Genomic DNA, 13,113 nt, shown 5'->3' on the forward strand with positions numbered 1-13,113 from the left:
CTTTTTTTTCCCTTTGGGAATGTAGAAACCCCAAAGCCACAATGAATTGTGTTGACACATTCGCATAATTTGGAATTTCTGTAAATGTCAAAGTATTTTCTGGGTCCAGCTTTCTTAAATGTTTAGAAGATTTGATGATGTTGTATACAAAGTGGTACACCAACTCTCCTCCAGGCGTTATAATGTTGCTGAGCCCTATAAAGTCAAAAATGACTGAAAACTTTATTTTTAGACTTTTTAGGAAGACTTTCTTAATTTCCCCAACATTTACGTAGAATATCTACCACATATTTAGGGTTAATTTTTAACTCAACCATCTTCCACATCCCTTACATATAGATAAGAAACCTTACTAGTGGGTGGAAAAAAAGAATAAAGCACATGTATTAACATTAAAAATAGTGGACTGACTAATCTCCATCAATGTACATGTGAGAGAAAATCATGAGGAAATTGGCAATGTAATGTAATGCACATTTTTAGGTCATTGTGATTTTAACAGGTGTTGCAGTAGCTTTCTTTGCCCAATAGGTGTCGCTCCACTACTGCGTCATCTCCTCCAGCGTTCAGCCTCTGGTCCCTGCAGACCGGGTGAATACATGTCCTGGACCAATCAAAGAAGAGGTGGGCGGGCTCCCCTAGTTACTACAAGATCCTCCAAAGAGTTTGCAGCGACCTGCCGTACCTATGAGTCTCCAAGTAAATGAAAAGCATCGGCAGACGCGCTGATTATGCCGAGATAAGGAGCACGTGATCCGCGCTCCGTCCGATAATGGCATGCGATGCATCATCTGCGGTTGATTTCCCGGACAAAGCGGCGTTCAGAGCGACTCCCTGTACGTGTGGGGAGAAGTGCAGAGGTCAGGGCAGCAGTATGGTTTTCCTGGGATTATTCCTGCTGTCGCTGTGTCTGCACGCAGTCACCCTCGTCTGCTATTTGGACCTGCGCTCCGAAGTCAAGCGGGAAAAAGGTCTCCATCAGAGGCGGGAGTCTGTGATGACCCTTACCTGGAGTGACCCGGCAGGGGTGCTCCCTCCCGGTGGACACCCGCGACAAGACTCCCACAGCGGAGACAGCAGACAGGTACGAAACAAAGTGTTGTTATTCTTTTACAAAATAAATTGTGGACATCTTTGTGATGGTGTCAGACTAAAGGTTCAAAGGTGCAGCTGTGAGGTTCTTCTGTCACCTGCTCAGGTGAACACACCCTGGTTGGCTCATTTCAAGCTCTCGCTTTTAGTAACAGGAACACCTTTGTTTCTATTTAAGACAAGAAAGGAGGCTCTGTTTGATATGATCAAAACTGCATTTAACCCAATTGTCCTCTTTGCAGAGTCCCCCTTTGACAGGAAGAGCAAGGTGCTCAGAGGTTAGGCATGCTGCCCAGCTGGAGTTACAGAGATGGGGGGGGTTAGTCAATGTACTGAGCAGGTGGAGAGCAAATTAAGTGGATCACCAGCAGGTGCAAAGCCCAGGGGCTGATGTAAATTCATCAGGACTGAGATGGGGCAGTTGGTACTTGGAGCCGGGCCAACTGCGTCTCACATGTGTTTTCTTTTCTGGCAGCGCGCTGATTGAACGCTCATTGTGTTGTCTGTGGCTTTGGCAACAGCCCCTGCATCACCGCACACACTCACTAATTTGATCAGTACAAAGGGGACCGAGTCACCTCTCAACTTTGCTTTGCTTTCTCGGTTCGCTCATGTGTCAGCGGTTGTGTAACCTCTGAGAGAAAATGATCCTCTGCATGGGGCATTTGGCTGGACATTGCATTGTGCAAAGCTATCAAGTGTAGTCACTGAGATAAATTAAGGTTCTGTATTTATGAGTTATTTTTCACTTAATGAGATCCATTTCAAGTTGGGAGATTTTCTTTGTAACATTTTCCCCTTCACGAACTCAGTCATTTATTTGTCTGCGTCTTCTCCGAAGCTTATTTTAGAGAGGAGTGGTTTCCCTGCTCGTAGCCCAGCTAGATGGGCCGTGTATTCAGCCCAGATGGGGGACTCTTCATGAGGGAAAGACTGTGGCCCAGCTGTAAATATTTATCAGGGCTGTGATGCAGTTCTTGCCAGATGTCTGCATTAAACAACTCTGATTACACATCCCTCAGTTTACATAGTTGGCGAAACAGGAGCATGTGGCATTTAGACGTAGCGGCCGCACTTGTTAGCTTTTCGGGCATTTCCTTTGAAGATCCTCTCTGGCAGGGCTGAAATTGTTTATTGGATTTTTCACACAAGTTTTCCATCAAAGGCACCTTGGTAGGATCGGTAATGTGATGTGATGTCCAGGTATACAGACAAGTGTAACACAACATGAGATACTGGCCAAAGAAGGGGAAACTTGAAACCACATCAACTTGCATCTGATATAACAAACATGAAACAATTGGGCTTTTGTGGGAATGGAGTCACCGTGCATCATTGTGTACATGCTGTTCAGATGGATTAATTCTTTGCATTGTGGTTGAGTTGTGTTTTGACGTAGGCAGGTGACACGGTTTCTTAAGCTGCAAAAAAACAGTTTGGGAGCATGTTGTTTAAAGCAGGTTTGATGAGTTTCAGATGGGTAAGTCAGAAAAATCAATTTAGGAATTCTAAACAATATAAAATTAGAACAAAAACGCTTCTGTCAGGACTGATCATTTATTCTTTGTTTAAGTTATTTGTGGTTATGCTTAATTACTACTTATTAACAGTTAATAATGTATATAGAAAATGTCATTTTTAATTTGGAAAGTTTACAGACCCACACCCGATCAGAGGTAGTCTTGTGGCTAGAACCCCAAGATAAAACTCTTGGCTGTGTAAGCAGTAATTTCATATTCCAGCATCTATCCCTGATCAGGAGAGATGGTGGATTCTGAGATAGCTGTAGTTGCTATAATATATATTTATTTTAAGCTTTGGTGTGATAGGATGCTATAGTAAAAAGGGAACAAATAGAATATACCCCAGATGTTCTCAGTTCTGTGAATAAAATGAGTCACTCCTGGATTTTTTTATGTGAATATAAAGAATCAAGGAAAGATAGACCTAAAAGAATCCAAAGAAAAGTTATCTTTTTTGAAATATCCCATAAAAAATAAGCATCACTCAAAACCTGACTTTCTCAGATCCTTTTAGTCGTTTTTTAAGTGTAGATAATCTGGCCATTTATGATTTAGGTCTGGGAAAAAACACAAGAGTCTTCACCTCAACAGCCCCAGTTGGTATGCCCTTGAGCAAGGCAGTAAACTCCAGCTGTCCAGCAGATCTCCAAAGTTCCCAACAATAAACTCCGCCCCCTCCTTTTTGGTTGATACTCGTGAGATGTAGGGCATTTAAGGAAGCCAGGGTGAGTCTTGGCTCTGTGAGCCTGACCCTCGTTCACCTGATGTCAGAGAGTTCAAATTATCAACAGTAAAGCGATGTGGGATTCTGTTAGCGTCGTCATTTAGTCCTCAACTTAACTATTCCATTATATGAAACAAATCTCTCCTCTGATGTGCGCCTTCAAAGTCTCACAAAGAACAGATGCTGAAACATCTGGAGTCTAGTTAGCGGCTATTAAAAAAGTCAGTTTGATAGGACTCAAAGTCCTCACCAGCAGACAACCTCGAAGGCAGTTGTCTGGGCTGTCACCTACTTTCTCTGTAACCAATGCACGATTAGTTGAAATAACATTTCTGCACACAGCTACCATTACAGGTATTAGTAGTGGTATCGCCTCACTACAAAAGGCCAGACTCTCCATGTATTATCTTCCCAGACAGCTGGTGTTGAAGCCTGGTACAGATTCAGTCTACAGTCACAAGCTTACTCTAAAATAATACATTTTCAAAGCATTCATGCTGTTTAGTAAGAAATCACTTAGCCAGCAAGTGTTGCAACAATCTTAGAAGTGACTTGCTGCTGACAGGCGACATTTCCCCCGGGCCGAGGCTCCAAAGCTTTTTCAGATGGCAGTCCATTCGTGGCGTTATTAAATTACCCAAGTTTTGGTTTAAAATGCATGACCTTGCAGAGAGCAGTTTTCTGGAATCAGATGAGGGAAGGCCACACCTTTTGAATTTTTGAAAAGAAAACACGCTGTCATCGTTCAATCCGGGAGTGTGAATCACAAGAGTATTTTTGAGCAATAGGCTCTCAGGAGTGCGCATGCCACTGACGTTAGTAATGCTAGCGCAGCAGTGATGGGCACCTGCAGCCACCAGTCCTCCGTTTAACCTCCTCAACTTTGTAACCTCCCATTTTAAAGCTATATTGGGTTTCAAACTTTCTGCCAAAGCAGGAATTAGAAATGTGTTTTTAACCAGGCCGGCTGTAATTTGTAAGGAAGCGTGACAATGCTCGAGGCCTGAAAATGATCTAACTGGAGCAGTTTCTGATCATATTTTTATCAGAGTTGTTGAGAATCACAAGTGTTTGGATAATGAAAATAAAAAAATATATAATAATACAAATCTTTGAAATGTTATGTGATGATTGGATTAAAAGAAGTCTTGTAATGGCAAAGGTAGACCAACTTTGTGTGAATTTTAGTCATATCCTTATGAAGCAACAGGGAATCTCATTCACTGCACACAACAGCAACCCCTTCGCTTTGAAGATTTGAAAGCCTTCTAATTAATAGCATTTTCCTTTTGCGCTGAAAAAAGAATGGTTTACTCAGTAGTTGGCACTTAGCATACATACCAACACGTTGTCATTCTGATTTACTGTAAGTCTGCATGCCTTTGAACAGTATTAAGGCTGTAAATGTTGTAATGAAGTGAAATGAAGCAAACAGGGGGAAAGACCCATTTCTCAAAGTCGTTTAAATGTGTTTCTTTTTTTTTTAGTTTCAATAACATTCTTGCCTTTTTCTACAATGCCAGCTGCACCAGTTTGGCAGTAGCCCTGCAGACTGCTTGTTTGTCTTTCGTCGTTCTGCCGAAGCTTAATCTTAGCCCAGCAATTGGCTGTTGAATCATGTTTGGCTGTCAGAACAGACGAAAGTGTAAAGCCATATGGCTGAACATACACCAAGAATCCTTTGAGATGTAACCTCCTCCACCCTTTGCCAACAGCTGGAGAGGAGATGTGGAGGCACCTGCACACCAAATGAACAGCAATCGGCCCCGCTTGCTAGAACATCTGGCGGGCTGTGTGTCGATAAACCGTTCCAATGCATATTCTTTGGGGCTGGAATTCCCATGCTCATAAGGTCAGACGTGGCCAACAGCTGGTCAGGAACTACACTGAGCTTGCGCCCAGCACAGCTGGCAGTGGGTGCTAGACAAGATTCAACTCATCCCTCTCTCCAGGGACTGGGTTCAGCTGTTTGGGGGTCCCACATCTGATATGAAGTATAGAAGTAGCTGGAAACAGAGCTTTTTGTGTCTGCCTCCGTATGATCTTGGTTAAAATGTTTCAAAAGGCCGAGGGAGTTCACACTACCAGCATGAAAGTAAGGTCCCGTCGTCTGGGTTCCATAACTCCAATTTGTTCGAGGATCACAAAGTGAAATGAGGACTAAGTGATCTTGCCACCAACTGGAATGGATTCCAATGTGAGTGGTGGTGGGGGGGGGCACATTTTTGTGTTGGTTAGCCTGTCATGTTTAGTCCATGCTTTTTATTTATTGTGCTTCAGTTCACAGTAAGACTCTGCATGTGTCGTTCTTTCTGAGATGTCACTTATCCAACTTCAAGTTAGCTCTATGTGACTTGTTTGATTGTCTGCCACTAAGACGCTTTATATCTTACACTTGTACAGTTATTTATGATGGCAGTCCAGAGCATGACCGAGCAACAATTAAATTTATTACAATGCTCGACAAAAGGAATGCTTTGGGTGGTCTTCTTGTGTTTCTAGTGCCAGGTTTTCTTTGTTAATCAGATTCTGGGAATCTTCCAGAGATACGATCACACACTGGCTCGTCCAAGTGACTGAGAACAATCTGTTTAAAATCCTTTGCGCAAATCATTTATTGCCGCTGCAACCATGTTTAACTGTGTTACCCTCAGGGTCAGTGTGGCCTACTGCTGGGTTCATAAGAATGTAGGTCACATAGGAACGTGGTTTTTCCCATCACTCACTTACCCGTTTGAAAAGTCATCTAGTTGTTGCACAGTGTCGTCTACGTTAGAGGATAAGTTTAAATCAGCTACATTAGATCCTTTATTCATGCTACCATTGAATAAGGCTGGGACCAGGTGCCCCATGAATGGGGATTGCTCTCAGATTAACTGCCGAGCATGTCCCTCTTTTGTATAAAAAGGTGAATTTTAGAGCAGGTGACTGTCTCAAATGCAGACAAAAGTGACTTGTGTTACAGGATAACTTACAGCCCCAATGGGATAGACAATGACTTGGCCAGAAATGAATGTGCTGGCTGACATCTTTTCAAATGCCCCAAGTTGTCTTTTTACAAACAATAAGCCTCAAGAAGAATAGCCACCTGTAACGTAGGTTTTTCTCTCTAAAGCTCATGTCTGTCATTCAATTTGAACATTTCATTTCATTGTGATCCCTGGTATTAACAGTTTCAACTTCTCCATCACCTTCAAGGATAATTGACTAATAAAACATATCACAACTAACTACATTTTGAGTTATTTTTCAGCACAAACATTTTCATTGTGTCTCCCCAGGAGAGATTACAGTACAGAAATGACGCCTTCCGCTCCACAGAAGACCACAGAGGCATAACCCAGCGGGTGAAAAGAAGTCCCAGTAAGGACACAGAAGCCGGTGTGGAGTGTTAATATTTCATCACATTAATAACCTGTTGGGTGATTATGGGTTTGAATTTAGCAACATTAATATTATCAATGAAATCATTCATTTTTTTTTCTCCTTTTAGTTTACAGTAGCTCTACTGCATTCTGTTGCTGTAGCAATATGTTGATGGCAATAAAACGCATCAAGTTGCAAGCAATCATAACAAATTTAACAGGGTTGCACTAATTGAAGTTTTAAATTGATATCTCATTACCTCAAAATCCTAATATTCCCACTAATAGATCTTATGATAAGAATTTTTTTAAGTTATGTCTTTATTAGAAGCAGCTTCATTAATCTTTCCCAGATTGGTTTATTTTAATCATTGCTCCACAGAAATCCATACGACCATTATGTTTGATTTGTTTTTGTAGCATTTGTTTAGAATTTAAACAATGCGTATATATTAAAAAAAAAAAAAAAAAAAAAAAACAGCAAGACCTTTGAAGTTTCATGTCTGAGTGCAACAAGTGCAGCATGATCACAAGGCATTCCAGCGTCTGTGGCGTGACACTGAATACTTGGGGTGGGGTGGGAGTGTAGTGATTGTGTTTAAATTAGACGAAGGAAAAAAAAAACTCACCTCTGAGACTTTCTACATAAATCAGTAAAGTCCCGAGCCTCTAAACACTAATCATTTCCAGGTCTCTCCTCTGCGCTCAGCGCACAGACAAAGGCTTTTGTAATCTGCTGCCTTAGATGTGTGCTTTAGTGCATGTGCGTCCTGTATTTCCACATGTGCGCACGTATGTGTGCGTTCCCAGTACTCCTAACGGGCACCAGATTCCAGATAGGGCTGCTCGTTAAGAGAAATCTATGCGGATGCATCCAGTCATTTAGCCAGAGGAGAAACCCTGGCCATATGTTAGAATGTTAGAGGGGGGGACTCAAACTGTGAGGTTTTAGGGTTAAATGGCCTTTGTAGTTATAATGACATGGTGAAAAAGAAGACAGCGTTTTGAGGACACATCAGATGGGATCCGAGCAGATACACACCCATACAGAGTACACAAAGTGAATTTAGTCCATCAAGCAGTGGCAGTGATGCCCTACCAACATCTATGCATGTACACTTACACACATTGTAGTAACGGAGAGAAACACACATCACATCTACACACTTTCATCTGCATTCTCCATCTGGGCTTAATTCAAAGAAAAGGATTTTGGCAGGATAAAGTATCTCTCTAATGATCTTCTCCAGTTCCACTGCCTGTGAATGCTTAAGGCACTTGTTCATACAGAGGAGGTGAAACCACACTTACAAATTACTACACTACAAGACACCGCAGACTGACATACCTCCACTCCAGCCTTCAGTGCACATCTGAATGAGCTGTTTTAGCCTATTTAGAATACCTACACAGAATGAGCCGGATACTTGAGACGTTATCTAAGCTGATAATTGTTCGAAAGACCATCCCAAGCTTAATTGCTGTTTTCCCCCCTCCTTTCAGAATCAACTGGAAAAGAAAAAAGGAAAGAGAAGAAAAAAGGTATCTTATATCCGCAGTTTCTTCAAATTCTTGAAGTCAAAATTTTCATATTCAATATTTTCATCCTACGTCTGATACAAAGTCAGACAAAGACACGTTTGGACTTTTATCAAATTGAGCCCGACCTCATTGACTTTTCATTTTATCTGCAGGAAAAAAAAGAATTGTGCCAGGGCCCCCAGGTCCCCCGGGTCCTCCGGGTCCTCAGGGGCCACCAGGGATCCCTGGAATACCCGGCATTCCAGGAAGCAACGTTGTAGGGCCCGCAGGGCCTCCTGGACCTCCTGGGCCTCAAGGACCACCAGGAACTCAAGGTCCAGCAGGTACAGAAGTGCGAGATAAAAAAAAACTTTGACCACAGTGAGAGAAAGTGAAAATGAGCAGAAGATTTCTTTTCTTGGATTACAGCATTTCCCTGCTTGTAGCCACTTTCCCACACTAGAAGGGGGCTCAAGTTGTCAAAATTGATTAAGCCATTGCCTGCAAAGCAAAGAGTTTCTGATTCAGCATGTCAAACATTGTAGAAAACAGCAGTGATTTATCTTTAAACCATCTCAGTGTTTGTTTTATCTAATGACCATTTCTCTTGCTGCAGGAATTTTATCATGTCTCTTTCTACTGTCATTACAGGCGTCTCTGATAAGACTAAAACAAAAGACTTCCAGGTAAGGGTGTGCCAGCTCTTAGATTCAGTTAACCCTAGAGTAAAAAAAAACAAAAAACAGCTCTGCTTTTTTAGAACCGAACAAATCACTGGAGACCTTTTGTTTTTCAGCCGGCAGTGGTCCATTTACAAGGACAGGAAACAACTATTCAAGTGAGAGAAGGTGGGTTCTCTGTTCATGCTCATTCAGAGATATACTACTGTGTTTGACACATAACAATAACCTCAAATTATCCCTGTCAGTGCTGTCTGTCAAACACACATGGCTGGAGTTATACTAACAGACATGCCTGCTAAACCTCAAAATTACAGGAAAATAAATAAAATCACTTCAAAGTTTTAACGTGCCGCTTCACATTTTCACTGGAGATTCAGCATTCCAGGACAAGCTGTTCCTTACTCGGTCACTTTTATGGAAAACGAATGCAAAGGCAAATATTTTAACGAGGCACAAAAGCTTTTAAAAATATTTACCATTTTATTGTGTAGGATTATAGTTGCCTTTCATCGATCTGTCAATGGTTCCATGCTTGGTAACCTAATCTAAGTTTGTATTGAAAGTCAAAGCTACGTCAACTCCGCAGCAAAAGCTTCTTGTGCCTGAAGATTGTGCTGCAATACAAAGCGGCACTATGAAGAAGTGTAAGCATCATTAGCAGGTTTATATTTTGTCAGTGCTGAGATCTGGTTTGAGTTAAACAAGGCTGAAGGGCTGTTTATGTTGACTGCTTGCCTTCTCTGTGTTTGTTGTGACATGTTTAGATCTATCTCAAGGCGTTCTTAAGAACTGGAAGATGGTGTCCATCCATCACCGCGTGTTCAAAATGCACTCTCGCACTGGACAGCTTGAGGTGCTGTTGGATGGTGTCTACTTCATATATAGTCAGGTAGAAGTGAGTACGGTCCTTGACGTAACTCTTTACAGTTCAGTCAAATCAATTGGCATTTGGGCTTCAAAATATTTGCTTGCTAATGTTTGACATGTAATACAGATGTATTTCCCACTTTTTGTGGCCAATTCTGAAGCCCCATAAGTCATACTCATATTGGCCAATCTGATACTGGAGCTGTTTAAGCTTCAATCCTTTAATTGATCACATGAACTTGTTTTGATCACCCCTCTCAGTCTGGTGTGAATTTTATGGTCCCTCTCTACCAGGTGTACTACCTCAACTTCACTGACATTGCCAGCTATGATGTGATGGTGGACTCCCATCCATTCCTCCGCTGCACCTGCAGTATTGAGACAGGCCAGCGCAAGTTCAACACCTGCTACACGGCCGGCGTGAGCCCCCTCCGAGCCGGCCAGAAGATCTCGATACGCATAGCGCACGAGTATACCCTCATCAACATGACAAACCACACCACATTCCTGGGAAGTGTCAGACTAGGAGAAGCTCCATCTGCTGGATAGACCAGACAGCTTCGCAACCGCGGCTCCTTTGCATGAACGTCCATTTGAGCTGTCTTTTTATCCTGTCTGATGTGAAATCACTGCATTGAGGAGGAGCGACCCAAAGCTCATGAACTGCTTCTGTAGAGAGGACACTTGAGTTCTTACAGTTGAGAAAGCTCCTGGGTGACATCGAAAGACTGTTCGCTGCAGTTCTGGACACAGAAACGAATCCCGACGAGCCACATATCCTCAGCAACCACACTTTTCTATTTATAGTCACCATTTTGTGCAAATGCACGCAGTGTCTTTTTTTATAACAACGAAGGACACTGCGCTGACAGATTCATAGTAATTAAATACTTTCAAGTGCTGTTGAGTGAATCTTGTATCTCTAAAAAACACCATCTGCTTCGTATGTTAGATTTTTATTTTTCATTTGACTATTCTTGGTGGGTGGTTTAACAAAGGATTGAAAATCCCCTAAAGGTACAAGTAAAACTTAGAAAATCTATTAAAACTGGAGTTATAAGGTATTCACAAAGCAACAGCACGACACATTTGCACACTTTTGCACGATGGCATTCCTGCAGAAAACTCGTGTTTGTTTTTACAGTTCTATTGTTTAGTTATTTTATGAATGAATCCATGAAGAAAACCAGCAGTTGTTAATACACGTCTGTACATACTGTATATAAAATGGAATATACTTTTTGTATATGAAGTTGATTGATGGATTAAAATGTTGTCGTTTTCTGCTTAAATGCATGTGTCTGTCTTTTTCCGTGTGTGCTGTTGGTGGTATTCATTTATGGGGTTCCAACTTGCCTTTCGCATCCAGTGAAAGCTGGCACGAGCACTGACAAGAACAGATGATGTAGTGTGAGGAAGGGCTTTGTCTTTATGGGCTTTTACATTGACTGCAGGTTTGAGCTTATACTACAACCCTGGCTGTGATTTTAATACAGTGGAAATTAGTTCCATCTTGAGTCACAGAGAGAATAGTTCCTCATTACCACCTATTTTGAAACCCAAAGTTTCCGGATTTTTAGTGATGCATTACTTTAACTGTTTAAGTAACTTGAGGACGTCCAGTTCTTCTATACTTTACAGTGGTTTACTGCCGATAACAGCATCTCAATCTTTACATGGTGTATAGAGTCAGTGATCTAAAAAGTGATTTTCGTGAACTCCAAGGGGACATAACTCTACAATTAAATCAGCAACGTTCTGAGAAACTCAGTGGGAAAATGGCCAAGATGTCTAATACTAGGGAGGTATCTCAATGATTACTCAGGATGGAGTCATCTTGGACAATATACTACTGAGATTTGAGAGCCATTATTGAATGTTCAGATAGCTCTGCAATAATAAATGTTATCTTAATGTTTTGTTTTCAATCTGGACATGAAGCCAAGTGTTTTCAAAAAAGCTCAGAGTTCTCCGAAGATCATTTCTTGGAGAGTAAAAAAGCGAACAGGATGGCCACATAAAGACAAGAACTGAAAATGTCTTCATTAGTTATGGTCTTATCTAGTAGTGGGGCCACAAACTGTGTATGGTACGATAAAAAATTTAAAGTCTGATGTTTATCTCTTTCTCTGGCCAGCTCCAACATCACTCCAGCAGTTAAGAGCTAACACTAACAAACAGCCAGACAGAAGAGGTCAAACTAAATTTGAGTATTTGGCTTCAAGTGGACACCGTCTGCCATTATTTTGAATATGTGTCTTTCCGGGTCCCATAGGAAATATAACACTGATCCCCTGGACTGTTTCAGTATGGCAAGGAAACACAATTTCACAAAGGGTAAACAGAATTCTAGTCCAAGAAGAGGGTTTTTACTTTGTGTTTAGACAAGTATTGTGTCACTCTAAAACAAGCATAACTAAGTTAATATTGCATATGATTTGTTCCAGGGATTCGGCTTATGTTCTACTTCATTTTCCGGTTTTGTTTGGAAGTCCAAGCACAGTCACGGGTCGTGTCATTTTGAAGATGGGGCTCGACTAAAGTCGAGGAGGGATCAACAGATCTTTTGTATTGCCTCCAAGAGATGCCCGGCGAAACTCCTGCCAATACGTGTTACGCTGCGGGTCAGTGAGACACCACAGCTGCTGGATTTTGTTTCCTTTGAAAAGGACCAGCGTGTCTGTTTCCACTCAGCAGGGTCATGCCCTCGTTGCTGCCGTACAGAAATGAGGGTGGTATCAATCTGGTCGCAGCAACAAGTGTTTCCAAAAACACAGGGCTTTTCCTTTAACTTTTAACCTGCTCTGCTTGCCCTTACACAACAGTTCCAGCTGATAGCACTCTTTCAATAAAGGTCCACAGAAATTGCCTGTTAAAAAAATATACTCAAAAAACAGCAGATAAAGGCTTGTTACTTTTTTTAGAGAAGGTACATTCTTTGATGTGCTCAGGAAACAGAAAGAAGTAAAACATAATTCCTGGACTTCATATGAGTCATTCCAGATAGCTTCACTTTATTTACTTATTTTAGAAAGAACAGGAGGTTCTTGGATGTAGTGAAGGAGGGTGGATGGTGCGAGTGAAAAGGATGCAGAGGACAGAGTTAAATGGAGCTGGATGATTCACTGTTGCAACCCCTAAAGGGAGCAGCCAAGAGGCAAAGAAGAAGAGAGATAAAATATCTGAGAAGATTAACAGATTTGGGTTTAAGGAAATAAGGTCTTCAATAATAAAATTCAATTTCATTCATTCATTTTCTTGACCGCTTTGTCCTTTTCGGGTCGCGGGGGTGCCGGAGCCTAACCCGGCCACTGATGGGCGAAGGCGGGCTTTATCCT

General features: G+C 41.7%; 1 protein-coding gene and 1 pseudogene across 3 annotated transcripts; both read left to right on the forward strand.

The window, feature by feature from the left end:
- The first annotated feature begins 605 nt into the window (after positions 1–605).
- Positions 606–11,067, forward strand: eda (ectodysplasin A). 3 transcript variants are annotated; one of them, XM_024283323.2, is made up of 8 exons: positions 606–1,084; positions 6,621–6,720; positions 8,208–8,246; positions 8,399–8,569; positions 8,877–8,911; positions 9,022–9,073; positions 9,673–9,797; positions 10,070–11,067. In XM_024283323.2, exons 1-8 carry the CDS (start codon positions 773–775, stop codon positions 10,322–10,324), a joined length of 1,089 nt encoding a protein of 362 aa, XP_024139091.1. In that variant the 5' UTR covers positions 606–772; the 3' UTR covers positions 10,325–11,067. The 3 variants fall into 3 exon arrangements, with proteins under 3 accessions (XP_024139091.1, XP_024139092.1, XP_024139090.1); XM_024283324.2 differs by having other exon boundaries at positions 608–1,084; positions 6,621–6,702; positions 9,673–9,803; XM_024283322.2 differs by having other exon boundaries at positions 609–1,084; positions 9,673–9,803.
- LOC112153651 lies at positions 10,882–12,407 on the forward strand (annotated as a pseudogene).
- Positions 12,408–13,113: the final 706 nt, after the last annotated feature.

The sequence above is a fragment of the Oryzias melastigma genome, linkage group LG10 (genome assembly GCF_002922805.2).
Source record: "Oryzias melastigma strain HK-1 linkage group LG10, ASM292280v2, whole genome shotgun sequence".
Lineage (NCBI taxonomy): Eukaryota > Metazoa > Chordata > Actinopteri > Beloniformes > Adrianichthyidae > Oryzias > Oryzias melastigma.

Bases quoted from the DNA above. Each gene is read 5' to 3' on its own strand.
- eda (XM_024283322.2), top strand. From the start codon at position 773: ATGGCATGCGATGCATCATCTGCGGTTGATTTCCCGGACAAAGCGGCG. The intron at 8,570-8,876 runs GTACAGAAGTGC...CTGTCATTACAG, and splicing joins AGGAACTCAAGGTCCAGCAG to GCGTCTCTGATAAGACTAAA. The intron at 9,804-10,069 runs GTGAGTACGGTC...CCTCTCTACCAG, and splicing joins TCATATATAGTCAGGTAGAA to GTGTACTACCTCAACTTCAC.